The 14,541-nt window shown below is 39.7% G+C and overlaps 2 protein-coding genes across 2 annotated transcripts in view; both read left to right on the top strand.

The window, feature by feature from the left end:
• LOC139472663 (fibroblast growth factor receptor 3-like) overlaps positions 1-1,965 on the top strand; it is a gene marked incomplete at its 3' end in the record, with an annotated part of 34,144 nt that extends 32,179 nt beyond the window's left edge. Inside the window, exons 17-19 of the mRNA XM_071255127.1 lie at positions 314-436; positions 1,043-1,154; positions 1,931-1,965. Coding sequence (XP_071111228.1) covers positions 314-436; positions 1,043-1,154; positions 1,931-1,965 — 270 coding nt within the window. The remainder of the gene's footprint in view (positions 1-313; positions 437-1,042; positions 1,155-1,930) is intronic.
• On the top strand, positions 1,952-4,008 carry LOC139472840 (tyrosine kinase receptor Cad96Ca-like). Its single transcript, XM_071255308.1, has 2 exons — positions 1,952-2,027; positions 3,008-4,008. Exons 1-2 carry the CDS (start codon positions 1,969-1,971, stop codon positions 3,183-3,185), a joined length of 237 nt encoding a protein of 78 aa, XP_071111409.1. The 5' UTR covers positions 1,952-1,968; the 3' UTR covers positions 3,186-4,008.
• The last annotated feature ends 10,533 nt before the right edge of the window (positions 4,009-14,541 follow it).

Below are 14,541 nucleotides of genomic sequence, written 5' to 3'. Positions count from 1 at the left end.
TGAATCATATACACGTAACATATGTGAATCATATACACGTGACATATGTGAATCATATACACGTGACATATCTGAATCATATACACGTGACATATGTGAATCATACACACGTGACATATGTGAATCATTTTTTGCAGCATGGAAAGATAAGCAATATCCTATCAAAAGTGGGGTAGTATATTATTATATTGTTGACATGAGATGTGTCGTATCATTACTATATAGTTGACATGAGATGTGTCGTATCATTTCTATATTGTTGACATGAGATGTGCATTGTCAATACTGTTTTGATGGGGTTTTTTCCGCACAGATTATACACCGAGATGTTGCGGCGAGGAACGTGCTGATAGACCGGAAGCGCGTGTGTAAAGTCTCGGACTTCGGTCTCGCGAGAGACGTTGAGGGAGCTGATATATACGAGAGAACAAATAAGGTTGGTTGGTGCTCTACCTCAACAAGAAGGAATCGGTTTTGGAAGACATGATGCAAAGTTGGAAACTACAATTTTCGTGATCGAGTCCTTTTAAAATGTTCAGATTTCGATGAAATAAATACTTAAACTGTTTCTGTTTTCAATTTCGTGTAAAATTCAGTAAACTACGGTTAAATTTTTAGTTTGTTATAACCGTAGTTCGTTATAAGCATATATACAGCTATGGCCGGGACCAAAAATAAATTCGTTATATCCGTCAGTTCGTTATAAGCGTGTTCGTTATAACTGTAATTTACTGTCATTCACATTCACATTTCAATAAATTCGAAACGTAAACAACAAAAAAACTACCTTCTTTTGTCTGCAGTTTCTGTGCTCCTGGCTCCGATGATGGAGATATATATGTGTCGTTCTTTTCATTCCCCATGTTTATCTACAAGAGAAGGGGAATTTGTGGAGACTTTGCCCTTGACTCGGTTGAAGTTGCCATCTATGATTCTTTCAAATTGCATTTTGATTCGATAGCACCTGTCTTGCTGACAGTGGCGTCAAGGTGACACGAGAACTCACTCACTCATGCTCTGACCCCTATGTGTTTACCCGCAGGGCCCGCTCCCGATCCGATGGATGGCCCCTGAAAGCCTGCGAGATTCTGTCCACACATCCAAGTCTGATGTATGGTCGTTCGGCGTCCTGTTGTGGGAGATCGTCACGCTAGGTAGGTACTCATCATCATCATCACCGTCGTCGTCGTCATCATTATTATCATTATCATCATTATCATCATTATCATAATTATCATCATTATCATCATTATCTTTATCATTATCATTATCATCATCATCATTGTTATCGTCGTCATCATCATCGTCGTCGTCGTCGTCATCATCATTCTCATTCTTATCATTGTCATCATTATCATTATCATTATCATCATTATCATTATCATTATCATTATCATCATAATCATCATTATCGTTATCATTATCATCATTATCATTATCATTATTATTATCATTATCACATAACTGGAATATAGCAGAGTGCGGTGTTTATCAACAAGCAAACAAACAAACTTAAGCATCTAAACTATGTGGCAAGAATTGACGCGATTATTTTTCGAATCAATGTTAAACAATATGCAATATCGTTTTAATTATTTTCGCATCAGTTCTCATTAGGTTTTGCATAGGGCAGTATTCACACATTGCATACATGATCTTATACTGGTGATGATGGAATATTGTTTGATGCCATGGTTAGCAATAGTCCAGCTGTATTCCAATATATTAGAACAATCTTGTATTAAACCAGAAAAAAAGCAGCAACAGAAACATTGGGTAGCCACAACCACGAGCACAATGAATTTCATTCAGTCGCCACTGACTCTGACGAAGGGGTCTTAACGCACTGGATCTAACGGCAACATGGTGTACTGGGGAGGGGGGATAAAGGAAGAGCCTCGTGTTGATTTTGTTTATAATATGTCTGCAGGGTCTAGCCCCTACCCGGGCATGTCAGGGCAGCAGGTCATGGCGTCAGTCCTCGAGGGCAAGAAGCTGGTGTGTCCGCCCCAGTGCAACAAGGATCTGTGAGTATAAGACGTATAGTGTTGATAGGGGCTGTGAGTAACAGGCGTATAGTGATGATAGGACCTGTGAGTATAAGACGTGTAGTGTTGATAGACCCTGTGAGTATAAGACGTGTAGTGTTGATATACCCTGTGAGTATAAGACATGTAGTGTTGATAGGACCTGTGAGTATAAGACGTGTAGTGTTGATAGACCCTGTGAGTATAAGACGTGTAGTGTTGATAGACCCTGTGAGTATAAGACGTGTAGTGTTGATAGACCCTGTGAGTATAAGACGTGTAGTGTTGATAGACCCTGTGAGTATAAGACGTGTAGTGTTGATAGACCCTGTGAGTATAAGACGTGTAGTGTTGATAGGGCCTGTGAGTAAAAGACGTGTAGTGTTGATAGGGCCTGTGAGTAAAAGACATGTAGTGTTGATAGGGCCTGTGAGTATAAGACGTGTAGTGTTGGTATACCCTGTGAGTATAAGACGTGTAGTGTTGATAGGCCCTGTGAGTAAAAGACGTGTAGTGTTGATAGGGCCTGTGAGTATAAGACGTGTAGTGTTGATAGACCCTGTGAGTATAAGACGTGTAGTGTTGGTATACCCTGTGAGTATAAGACGTGTAGTGTTGATAGACCCTGTGAGTATAAGACGTGTACTGTTGGTATACCCTGTGAGTATAAGACGTGTAGTGTTGCTAGGGCCTGTGAGTATAAGACGTGTAGTGTTGCTAGGGCCTGTGAGTATAAGACGTGTAGTGTTGATAGACCCTGTGAGTCTCGCGTGATTTCATGTGGAGTAGCTCAGTTTTTATTAAATCATATTTTATTGCATTGGACCTGTATGGCACCCGAGATGAGACTGGAATCTATTGTCTGTCTTCCAAGTGCTAAAAGTTGATTGGCTACATTGGAATGTCGACGCCTGTTTTGTTTCCCTGTCTGACAGGGGTGCACTTTATATCGATATAATTCTATTTTTGATTTTTTTCAGGTACGCAATCATGTCAAGGTGTTGGAATGATTCAGACACATCCAGACCGACCTTTGACATTTTATCACGTGACTTTGAGAGGATATTAGAAGAGGAAGGAGACTACATCCAGCTGAGTCAGATGGAGGAGGGAATCTACCAGGTGCTGGAAGGGGTGCGGCCGGAGGAGAAATTGTAGAACGTGCATGTCCAACAATACATGTGTCGAGTATACCGTATTGTCACCTGCCATCTCGGATTTCATGCTGGGCGGACATTTTCCGGTCTTGAAATCGAGGCAAGAGTGAGTGAGTGGTTTTTAACGCCGCTTTGAAAAGTAATCCGGTTATATCACGTGCCAGCTTAATGTGGGAGGAAAGCCCGAAGATTTGCAGGTCTCAGACGTCTACCACTGCTGAAACCCATGGATATGGCGCTGGCATACCTAGAAACACGATCGGGGCGAACGGGAATCGAACCCATGATCATAGTTTCCTGACGCGTCCAAGGGACGCAACTCAAGTGGGTTTTAGACGATCAGGCCGCCCGTGCACCGCCGAGGCAAGAATATGATGGACAACACAGTGACGTTAACATTATATTCAAGGAGTGAGTTTGTTGACAAATGATGTTGAAAATATCCCACATTCTCACGCGGTAAATCAATACTGACATGTGCAGCATATGTCTCTTCCGGTGAATTATTCCAAGATGTATCCCTGGGTCTTATCAACAGAGATTCCAGGAGGGATTTTCGAAGGATTTGTTGTGAAATTCCTGCGACCTCGGACTATATTGTGACTGACGTTTACAGCAGTGATATTCCTCCGCCGGCACATGTCGAGGTGGAACAGATTGTATTATACACATCATTTTGTATCCTTACACTGTTATCGCAGGGATATTTCTGCCCTGGAAAATGTAGTCATGTTTTGTTTGCCATATTGTACGAATTCACGGAAAACAGTAAAATACTTAAAGTAGAATATATGTCACTATATGTTATTTTGAAGCCGCGAAGCTCCGCAACGATTCAGAAATCGTCGGTATGCAAATGCATTTATATTGGGCATTTGAGCGCTGTTTATTATGACAACTTGACTTTTATTTACTTTGGATCAAAGTCTGTTAATATTGATGTTCTTATTTCTGCATATGAAATATTTTTGCACGAACATTTGTACCTGTGTTATCACTTGACGTTGCGAACAATCGTCTTTTCAAGGAGGTAAGAGGGTAACTGGTTTATCCAGATTGGCAGATTGTAAATAATCGAGCTTGGTCCAGACAATCTAGTGATTGGCATTATGAGCTTCGATCCACGTAATTGAAGCATGCGATGACATGCTTCAACCAAGTCAGTGAGGCTGACCACCCGATCCCTTTAGTCGCCTTTTACGACAAGCAAAGTCGCCTTTTACGGCAAGCATGGGTTGCTGAAGACCTATTTTACTCCGGGTATTCACGGGCCACCCGCATGCTCTCCTAACAGTAAAAAGGGAAAACCAACGGGCAACAAGAAACTATGCCCATGGTATTGTGGGAATTGTACAATCGATTCCTTTTAATGCAGAGATTTCTATTGGATATGAAACGGGTTTTGTCTACATACACTCTTAAAAAACCCACAAAAAACGCACGGATAGATGTACCTTATGAAGTCGATATATTTAATTTTGGAGCTCGATAGTCACATGTTATCGTTGTACAAACTATTCATTGACATGTCACATAAAGCCACAAGGTGGCGCGTAACTCCGGGCAGCAATCACGGCTCTGCATCTCCTCGGCACTGACGAAGTGTACGAATTCTGTCCTGTGGAATTCTGCGCCCTTCTGCTTGTAACGCGTTGTGATAGCTGTGATAGTGTCTACATCGTGTTCTGACGTTGACGTACACGTCGATCGATTTCATCCCAGAGCTGTTCGATTGCATTGGGTTGAGATCTGGAGATCGCGACGGCCAGGGCAAGCCGTTGATGTTGGCATTATGGAGGAAGTCTACCGTGACACGAACTTTGTCCGGTGGATCGTTGTCCTGTTGAAACAGCTCCCTCTGGTGGTCAATGATTGGAAGAAGGTGAGGTTGAAGAATTTGATTTATGTAGCGATTTGCTGTCAAATTTCCCTGAACCATAACCAAGTCAAATGATCTGGTGTAGGATATGGCCCCCCACACCATGACACTACCGCCACTGAAATTGTCGAATTCACGTATACAGTGTGGGGCAAAACGCTCATTTCGACGACAATAAACACGTTTTCTTCCATCACGCCGGTGAAGAAGAAAACGTGATTCATAGCTAAACCACACGCGTCCCCAGTTTCTCAAATTCCAAGACTGTGAGGTGTGGCACCAACGCAAGCGTCGCTGTCGATGGATCTGTTGCAAAACAAGGACGATAACTGGTCTTCTGGGTCAGATTCCAGCCTCATGAAGATGGTTCCTGACAGTAAGGTCTGATACCCTCCTCAAACCAGGGATACGTCCAGTTTTGAACAAGTGTGAAAACAATGCCATTTAAGACATTGCAAATCGACAATGGCTGCGTTTTGACGCACCGTTTGTCGACAATCAGGCCACTAACATTTTCCAATAGCATATATCCAATTTATATACCGGATGTTTTATGTAGTCAGGTTCAATGAACTTCATACTAACTGTGCGTTTCTTTTTTTGAACAGTGTATATTACATTTATGCAAACAGTGTTGATATCATATTCATATTTTTTCAATGTAACGTTGAATTTCACAGACGGACATCATATTTGGTTTATATGCTGGATAGCTCTCTGTAACAGGTCAGAGTCACTCTCAAGGTCAAACATTTAAAAGTGATAACTCATGATTTGGTTGGTTGGTTGGTTTGTTGTTTTATGCCGCACTCAGCAATATTCCAGCTACATGACGGCGGTCTGTAAATAATCGAGTCTTGACCAGACAACTCAGTGGTTGACATCATGAACATCGATCCACGCAATTGGGATCGATGACATGCATCAACCAAGTCAGCGAGCCTGACCACCCTATCATAGTCACCCTTTTCAGCAAGCATTGGTTGCTGAAGACCTATTCTACTCCGTAACAACTCATGAAGGATTTACTGTAGGTCATTGCATCCTTAGGGCTGGAGACCGCCTCCGTGGTCTTGTGGTAGAGCGTCCGCCCGGAGAGCGGAAGGTCCAGGGTTCGATCCCAGGCCGCGTCATACAAAAAGACGTTAAAAGATGGTACTGGTTGTTACCCTGTCTGGCGCTCGGCATTAAGGGGCTAAAACAAGGACTGGTCGGCTCGGAGTCAGTATACTGTGTCTGAGTGGGGTATTCGTGTTAAACTGCGGCATGGTATCTCAGTGAGCTAGCACTATAAATCGGCATCAGTCCGGACTAGTACAAGCAGCCACACACACACATACACGTGCATGCACGTCGCTATATAAGTGCAATAATCTTGGACGCGACGTTAAACCCAATTTCACCTCACCTCACCTTTAGGGCTGGATCCAGATTGGAAAAGATCCCGAGTGACCGAAGTGTAAGAAAAGGGAAAGTGAAAGTCATCCTGCTGGATAAATGACCCGACAGGATGGTATAGCAAGGCTTCTTGTCCATCAGTCCACTGTTGTGCCTCACGCAATTGGAAGTGACCAGAATGTATGTTCAGCACTTGAAAGCCTAGTTGCACAAAGGCTTCTGTGACTTCATCTTGAGCCTGCCAAGGTTGACGTTTTACATTTCCAAACAAAGCCTGACGTGTCACACCCTGACAAGGCATGAAACACTGGTAAGACACGAGTATGGTGCTTTCCCAAATGGTTACCCATGTTATTGATGCGAAAGTATACTAGTTTCAGCTAGGGATTGAAGAGCAATCAGGTCATGAAATTTTGGATGGCCAAAACACCTGTATCCATTTTACAATCGGTAGTGAAGTTTCACCATTCGCCAAAGCATGCAAAGATCTTGATATTATATAGTCAACAATTCTACAACCATTGACGTAAGGAACTTAAATAACTCTTCCATATTCTGAGAATCACGCAGGGAGTCCTTCCACTTGACTGGCATCTGATGCTCCTCTTTCCTCTTTTAGACTGTCCGGAATAAATCCCACATGATGTCCAGTCTACGAGCATGCTGTTGTTGACGAATGATATATAGAATGAAAACAATGTCACCAAAAATAATCAAAGTAGTATGCAAAGAATGGACAACAACTGCTCCATCCGCCCTTGTTTTGATGAATGTTGAGCTTTCTCCCAACCTATTTGCTATATCAGATTTAACAATTTATAATGTGTCACCATATTTAAGATGGTGAACACTAGATTTTGAACCTTTAATCCTTTGTATCATATTCCAAGCCTTAGACATAAGTGTTCTGGAATTTAATTTCGAAACATAGTTTCGCCTAAATTGGCGTTTATTCTGTTTAAACGTACGACGAGCTTTTGTATTTAAAATTATAAATTGATTTAAGTTATGGACAGTTTGGGTAGTGGCGGAAATATTGTTCTTCCTTTTGTCCTAGGTTTCCTAGCTTGTTTACAGTCAGTGCTGAACCATGGTTTACGAACATGTGCTGGAGCTGGAGTTGGAGACAATCTACTGTCTTCTCACTTATCACCACATCTGTGACAGGTAGCTTCCCGATGACATGATTTTTAGCCATGGCCAGACTTATGACAACTGTAGCATCTCAGGGGATTAGGGAGAAATATACCTTTAAATTGCAGTGGCCTGCCTTTAGCGATTACGGACGTGATGGAAGACTAAATGTGAATAGATATGTATTTGTCTTTGCTACTTCGTTTAACATCAGTGACTCTGAAACATGTGACTCATGTCGAGCAATATTCCAGCAGATCCAGCCTTTGGTGTTTACATTTCACAACTTTTGAGGTACAATCGAGCATGCTCTTTCAACCAAGATTTCAAAGAATGTCAACGACTCTTGCTCAGAAGTTGTTTGATCAAGGTTACAACATTCAAGGCCTCAGTAAAACTTTCAAAAAAAATTCCAAATTTGACCCATCAGTTACAAAAATTATGTCCGATGCAATTCCCTGTTTTGACTCGGCCATATTGGATTTGGGGGCATAGAACATACAGCAGGAAATACTTTTGATGGCTCCTGTCCTTTAACGTCTAATTGTGATAAAAGGCATTCACTTGCAAAGTTTGGTGCTTTTATCCACTGTGTAACAATAATTGCAAAATCTGGTGCTAAGCACTTCACAAGTAATGACCGACAGACAGACAGACAGTTTATTCACTAATTTAGGCATCAAGGCCAATCGTACAATGCAGATTGGATATTAACATTTGTCACGTGATGTACATGATCAAATTTTAATCTAGTTACACATTCCTCATTATAAAGACAATACAGACACAGGGTCATGTCAGGATTTTCTCAGTTTAGCAGATTTATCATTAACCAAAATAAATACCTTGCATTATGTTGTATTTTTACGTTGATGGAACGTTGTATTTGACGTTGTGGTAATGTTGTATTTTACGTTGTGGCAATATGTTATAATAATGCGTCCCTACAACGTTATTCTGTGTACTACCATGGACGTTGTCACAACGACGTGAAATAACTTTGTGTTACAAGGATGAAATACGTTGTGACCATTCCCCACTAAAATGTTGTAAAAACAACCGAAAAACATGTTCTGGAAATGTTTTAAAATATGCTTTAGTCACGTGAATGTGTATGATTCGAGATACCCTTTACCAATGTTTTAAAACCAGGGCGTCAAGCAGCCTAGTAAACAGTTAGTTCGTGTTTTGCTGACAATGTTCAAAATGTAAAAACACCACTGTTTTATAGATACATATGACTTTAACAAAGTCAGACACCACTACCCTTTAGGCAAGTACTGCAGGAAACAAAATAAGAATGGAAGACATTGTATGGAGTTGATCATGTGATATTTTCTGGGGACGGTCGGGTCCTGGAATTTTATCGAAAAAATATATTGTCACCGAAAATTCTTGACAAAAATAATTACGGTTCAGACTGGTGAAAAAAAATGCCAGCCACAAAAAATGACATAGATCTAGTTGCAAGGTGCTTATCTTTTGTAGCTGTGCAGCTGTAATCTCCATCGAAAAGTTCCAGGTCCCCGACCCCTTGAATATCAAATGGTCGGTCTAATCAAGTCCATATAGCATATTTCAACTTTCAGTCCTGCGACGTCACCATTTAACAAAGAACTCCAAGACACATTTGTGTTGACATTTTAATATTTTTAGATAATTGAAAATATATACACTTTTCGAAGTTATTGAATGCCAGAATCTTCTTTCTTTGGGGCTCACTTTCACTTCCCTGAAATAAAAACAGCTTAATAAATCTCGAGCAGGTATTTGAAAGATTCTATATGACGAGAAACATTCATTTGGAGATAAGGCTTTATCAATATTCAAACAGTGTCTGATGTAATCAAATTTTAACATTCATTCAGAGATATCAAGAATCAGGTTGAATACAAAACGTGGTACGAGCATAGATTTATATAGATAGATCTACATTCTTAGCATTCATTTAAAGCAAACAAAACCCACACCAATTAACATTGATATAGACAATGGAAGGTAACTGTAATCAATATATTTCACAGCCCAGGGTTTATTTGGTGTGTTCCTCAATGATTCAGTATTCTTGATTTTATCTCCTGGAATGGTCGTGGGACATTTTCCCCCTAGCTGCAACGAAAACATATAAAAAAAAGTCCGAACTAGAACTATATTCAATAAGCATACATTTAGATCTATAGTCTATCCAAAAAGATAACATACATTGTATAATGGCCTAAAATTTAGGAAAAAATGTAAAATCCCCATGTATAACGTCCGATCGGAAATATCTCAGGCTACAGATATATGTACAAAATTATGAGTACCATCATAGAAAAAACACCTAATGTAATTTGGTCTCCATATACACCGGTCTGACAAACCAGTGATTGTTATAGTGAGACACGTATCACAACCTCTGTCAGAGTACAATGACACACAATCATGGTTCGTTGGGGACCTCTGCCGGAATCCAAACGGGAACAGATATATTAGATAGGCATTGTAGCTAATACGACTCACACCTATTTATCGCAGCGCTGTTTATATAGATCTAGCCAGAGTACGATTTCGTAGCGAGCACTTGAACTTACTCGTTCAGTTTTCGATCACCATTTTATTCTCTCTCATTGTCAAAATGTTTCAGAGAACCAAGTATCATATGAGATTTATTTGCTACTACGTTTATTGACATAATACAGTTCAATATCTTTAAATATAATTGTGTAGCATGGTAGCCTACGTGGCAACATATGGAGATCGAAAACCGAACGAAATATGGTTGCTATCAATTCCATTGTATTTTTCATTGGTGCACATTGGCTACACCTATCTCACCTTAATAATCAACAAACGATGACCAACTCACTGACAATATATGGTGATTTTTAACTTTTGACTATCGACTAGCTTATCATCACCAGCGAGGACAATACCGCAAACACCCCGTTATAGCGCGCGACGAGAGACTCGTTTTACTTTTGCTCGTTTTCGTTAGAAGGGAGTCTGACATAGATCTAGTTGTCGGAAAATGATGAATTGATTCTTTTTTGGAAATATTAAAAATACACATGATAAGCGCCTAGCTCAAATAAACTTAATAGACAGCACCAACAACCAGATGATCCACATTTAGGCTACTTCAGTCAGTGCTAATTGGGCCTTTTCGGAAACAACAAGTATGTTTCTGTCTCTTCCCGAAAATACAATTTTTCATAACATCATTGAGCGCTTTAGACTAGGGCTATAACTAGCAGCCTACAGAGAGTCGAGCTGAGAATACTTCCATTGTTTTGATTCCCTCTCTTCGCTGTATAAGAGAAATCTACTAAACCTTTCCTACGGCCGGAATGAGCCATATTGTTTCACAAAAATCAAAGTCCGAAGATTAGTACAAGTAAACTTGAAATAGTAATGATTTCAGAAATAACAAGGAAGAAATGGCGATAACTGTCAGTGGTCAGTAGGCGATGAATAAGTAAGGCCTATTCACAGACCTATACGCTTACAATAAAAACCCGAACATAATATGACGGCCACAAACGCCGCCGTGAAACTTATACTTCTTGCCCTTGGTAATTACCCTTGGTATTCATAAAATAATGATATGGAAAGAAAGTCTTGGGCCTCATTCATCTCTATATACATCATGTTCTGTGTTTCAAGTAACAATTAAATTTTCGTTGTGTTCATGGAACTTCCTGCATTCTGATTAGCTGAATTGGTCACGTGTTATTGAGTCTTGGGCCTCATTCACCTCTATATACATCATGTTCTGTGTATCAAGTAACAATTAAATTTTCGTTGTGTTCATGGAACTTCCTGCATTCTGATTAGCTGAATTGGTCACGTGTTATTGAGTCTTGGGCCTCATTCACCTCTATATACGTCATGTTCTGTGTATCAAGTAACAATTAAATTTTCGTTGTGTTCATGGAACTTCCTGCATTCTGATTAGCTGAATTGGTCACGTGTTATTGAGTCTTGGGCCTCATTCACCTCTATATACATCATGTTCTGTGTTTCAAGTAACAAATAAACTTTCGTTGTGTTCATGGAACTTCCTGCATTCTGATTAGCTGAATTGGTCACGTGTTATTGAGTCTTGGGCCTCATTCACCTCTATATACATCATGTTCTGTGTATCAAGTAACAATTAAATTTTCGTTGTGTTCATGGAACTTCCTGCATTCTGATTAGCTGAATTGGTCACGTGTTATTGAGTCTTGGGCCTCATTCACCTCTATATACATCATGTTCTGTGTATCAAGTAACAATTAAATTTTCGTTGTGTTCATGGAACTTCCTGCATTCTGATTAGCTGAATTGGTCACGTGTTATTGAGTCTTGGGCCTCATTCACCTCTATATACATCATGTTCTGTGTTTCAAGTAACAATTAAATTTTCGTTGTGTTCATGGAACTTCCTGCATTCTGATTAGCTGAATTGGTCACGTGTTATTGAGTCTTGGGCCTCATTCACCTCTATATACATCATGTTCTGTGTATCAAGTAACAATTAAATTTTCGTTGTGTTCATGGAACTTCCTGCATTCTGATTAGCTGAATTGGTCACGTGTTATTGAGTCTTGGGCCTCATTCACCTCTATATACATCATGTTCTGTGTATCAAGTAACAATTAAATTTTCGTTGTGTTCATGGAACTTCCTGCATTCTGATTAGCTGAATTGGTCACGTGTTATTGAGTCTTGGGCCTCATTCACCTCTATATACATCATGTTCTGTGTATCAAGTAACAATTAAATTTTCGTTGTGTTCATGGAACTTCCTGCATTCTGATTAGCTGAATTGGTCACGTGTTATTGAGTCTTGGGCCTCATTCACCTCTATATACATCATGTTCTGTGTATCAAGTAACAATTAAATTTTCGTTGTGTTCATGGAACTTCCTGCATTCTGATTAGCTGAATTGGTCACGTGTTATTGAGTCTTGGGCCTCATTCACCTCTATATACATCATGTTCTGTGTATCAAGTAACAATTAAATTTTCGTTGTGTTCATGGAACTTCCTGCATTCTGATTAGCTGAATTGGTCACGTGTTATTGAATTCATTTCCCAATGAATGTAAAAAATTAAGCCACGCCCACCGCCGCGCACTACTTTTATTCCTGCGGAATGTCGGGGAATCCCAATATTACAGTCGAGGGAATTCCCTTTCTGCTCACGTGTATCGTCATGCACAGAACATTTAGCGACTTTCATGCATATTCATTTGTTCAAACTACCCTTTGAGACCGAAGGCCGAGAATGAATGAAACAGCAAACGTGCAGGCTCTCTCGCCTGTTTTTTTTCACGCTCGCCCCGGTTCAACTTTCATGTCTTCGGGTTCCATTTATAACTAGCATTTCTCCATCTGTGTTTTACCGTAATCAGGGAAGTAATGTTTGAATCACGCAGTAAATGACCATGTTATTTGAAACAGCCTCCTTCTCTCGGACACATATTTCTTCCGGTTCGTTACAGTCTGACTGTTGCAGTTCTTTTCACCTCTTGCCTTAATTGACAGGTCCAATGAACATTGTTTTAATCCCACTCTCCGTTGATTGGCTACTGACTGTGTAGGCGTGTCATAAATTAAACGATCACCTGATTCATGTCAGAATATCACTGTTAATAATTGCAAAATACTATATTTATAGATGCAATTTCCAAAATACAAAACCTTATTTTCATGTTTATAAAAAGGAAGCTTTTTCACGATACAAAGATATTGCTTTCAAGACAGGTAATCAACAGAAATTCTATGGTGCATGGATGCTGTATCATCAACTTTTAGAAAATGAGGAGCAGCTTTCAATTTAATTTTAGTTTTGTACTTAAGATTTTAATGTTTGAGACCATGTACTTTCCTAAACTGCAATATGACATATAAACTAGAGTGAATGTGTGAGTGAGAAGTATGTTATTTTCTGTAAAAAACAACAACAACAAAGTAAGATGTACTGATATGTTGTGCTTTATGTCATGGGCTTTCTACTACCCTGGGCGGAAGCCCATTTATGTAACAGGTGCGTCTTTCTAAAAACAATAAAAGAAAAAAAAGAAAGAATATCACTGTTAAACTTAATGGCAACGAGGTATTGTGTTTTGATGACAGCGATGTATACTACTGTTACATGGATCTATGGAGAAAAGCAAAAGAACGCAAAACCAGTACCAAGGTATTTGTAATAAAAAGTCAATGAGACTATGTGAAGATAAGGCTGTTTCTGATACATTAGGAAATTGATTTTACATTCCACTCGGCTTTGAATTACTAGATAGTCACATACGATTCTATCAAGCATTCTTAGGCGATAGGTTAAAATTAACTTTTAATGACTACCATAGAGTAATTAAAGCAACCGATAAAGCTAGCTAATCCATTGATACTATTTCACTTGAGTATGATATGGTAACAGATCCTGAATTAGCCAGGTAAATTCGTAACCTGTGTATAGGAAGTTTAGCCATTTTGTACGATCGCGTTCTTCGGCACCGAAAGATCTCTGGGGAGAAAAGTGACACAACATGGAATATCGATCTAAACGTACCATCTAGATCATTGAAGGTCATTTTAATGTTGTTCAAGGACCCATCTGAACTATTTTCTAGAGAGTACGAGGCATTCTATAACCCCAAGATTACGAAAGTAGTATTAACTATCGAGGGAATTCCTAATCAACTATACGGCCAAGGTATGCACCCATATCATCCTTGTGATTAGGTTAAAAAACTACCTTCCATAACATGAAGCCAAGAATCTAGTAAGGTGGCCAAAGTTCTGTGTCTTGGCGATGTGTCATTTTCTGAATTTCTTACTTCAAAGTATGTGCTATGGTCAACTGATGATGACCAATTGCATGACAGTGGTAGAAGAATAGAGAATGCCAGTGAAGGCGTTACTTAACAAATAACTAAGAAGGCCGAATCGGCCGGTAAATTAAATATATATTTGTATGT

The sequence above is a fragment of the Haliotis cracherodii genome, unplaced genomic scaffold, assembly GCF_022045235.1.
Source record: "Haliotis cracherodii isolate W230 unplaced genomic scaffold, xgHalCrac1.p SCAF_25, whole genome shotgun sequence".
NCBI classification, from domain to species: domain Eukaryota; kingdom Metazoa; phylum Mollusca; class Gastropoda; order Lepetellida; family Haliotidae; genus Haliotis; species Haliotis cracherodii.
Note: the sequence above shows the minus strand (reverse complement) of the source record. Positions and strands in the feature narration are given on the sequence as shown.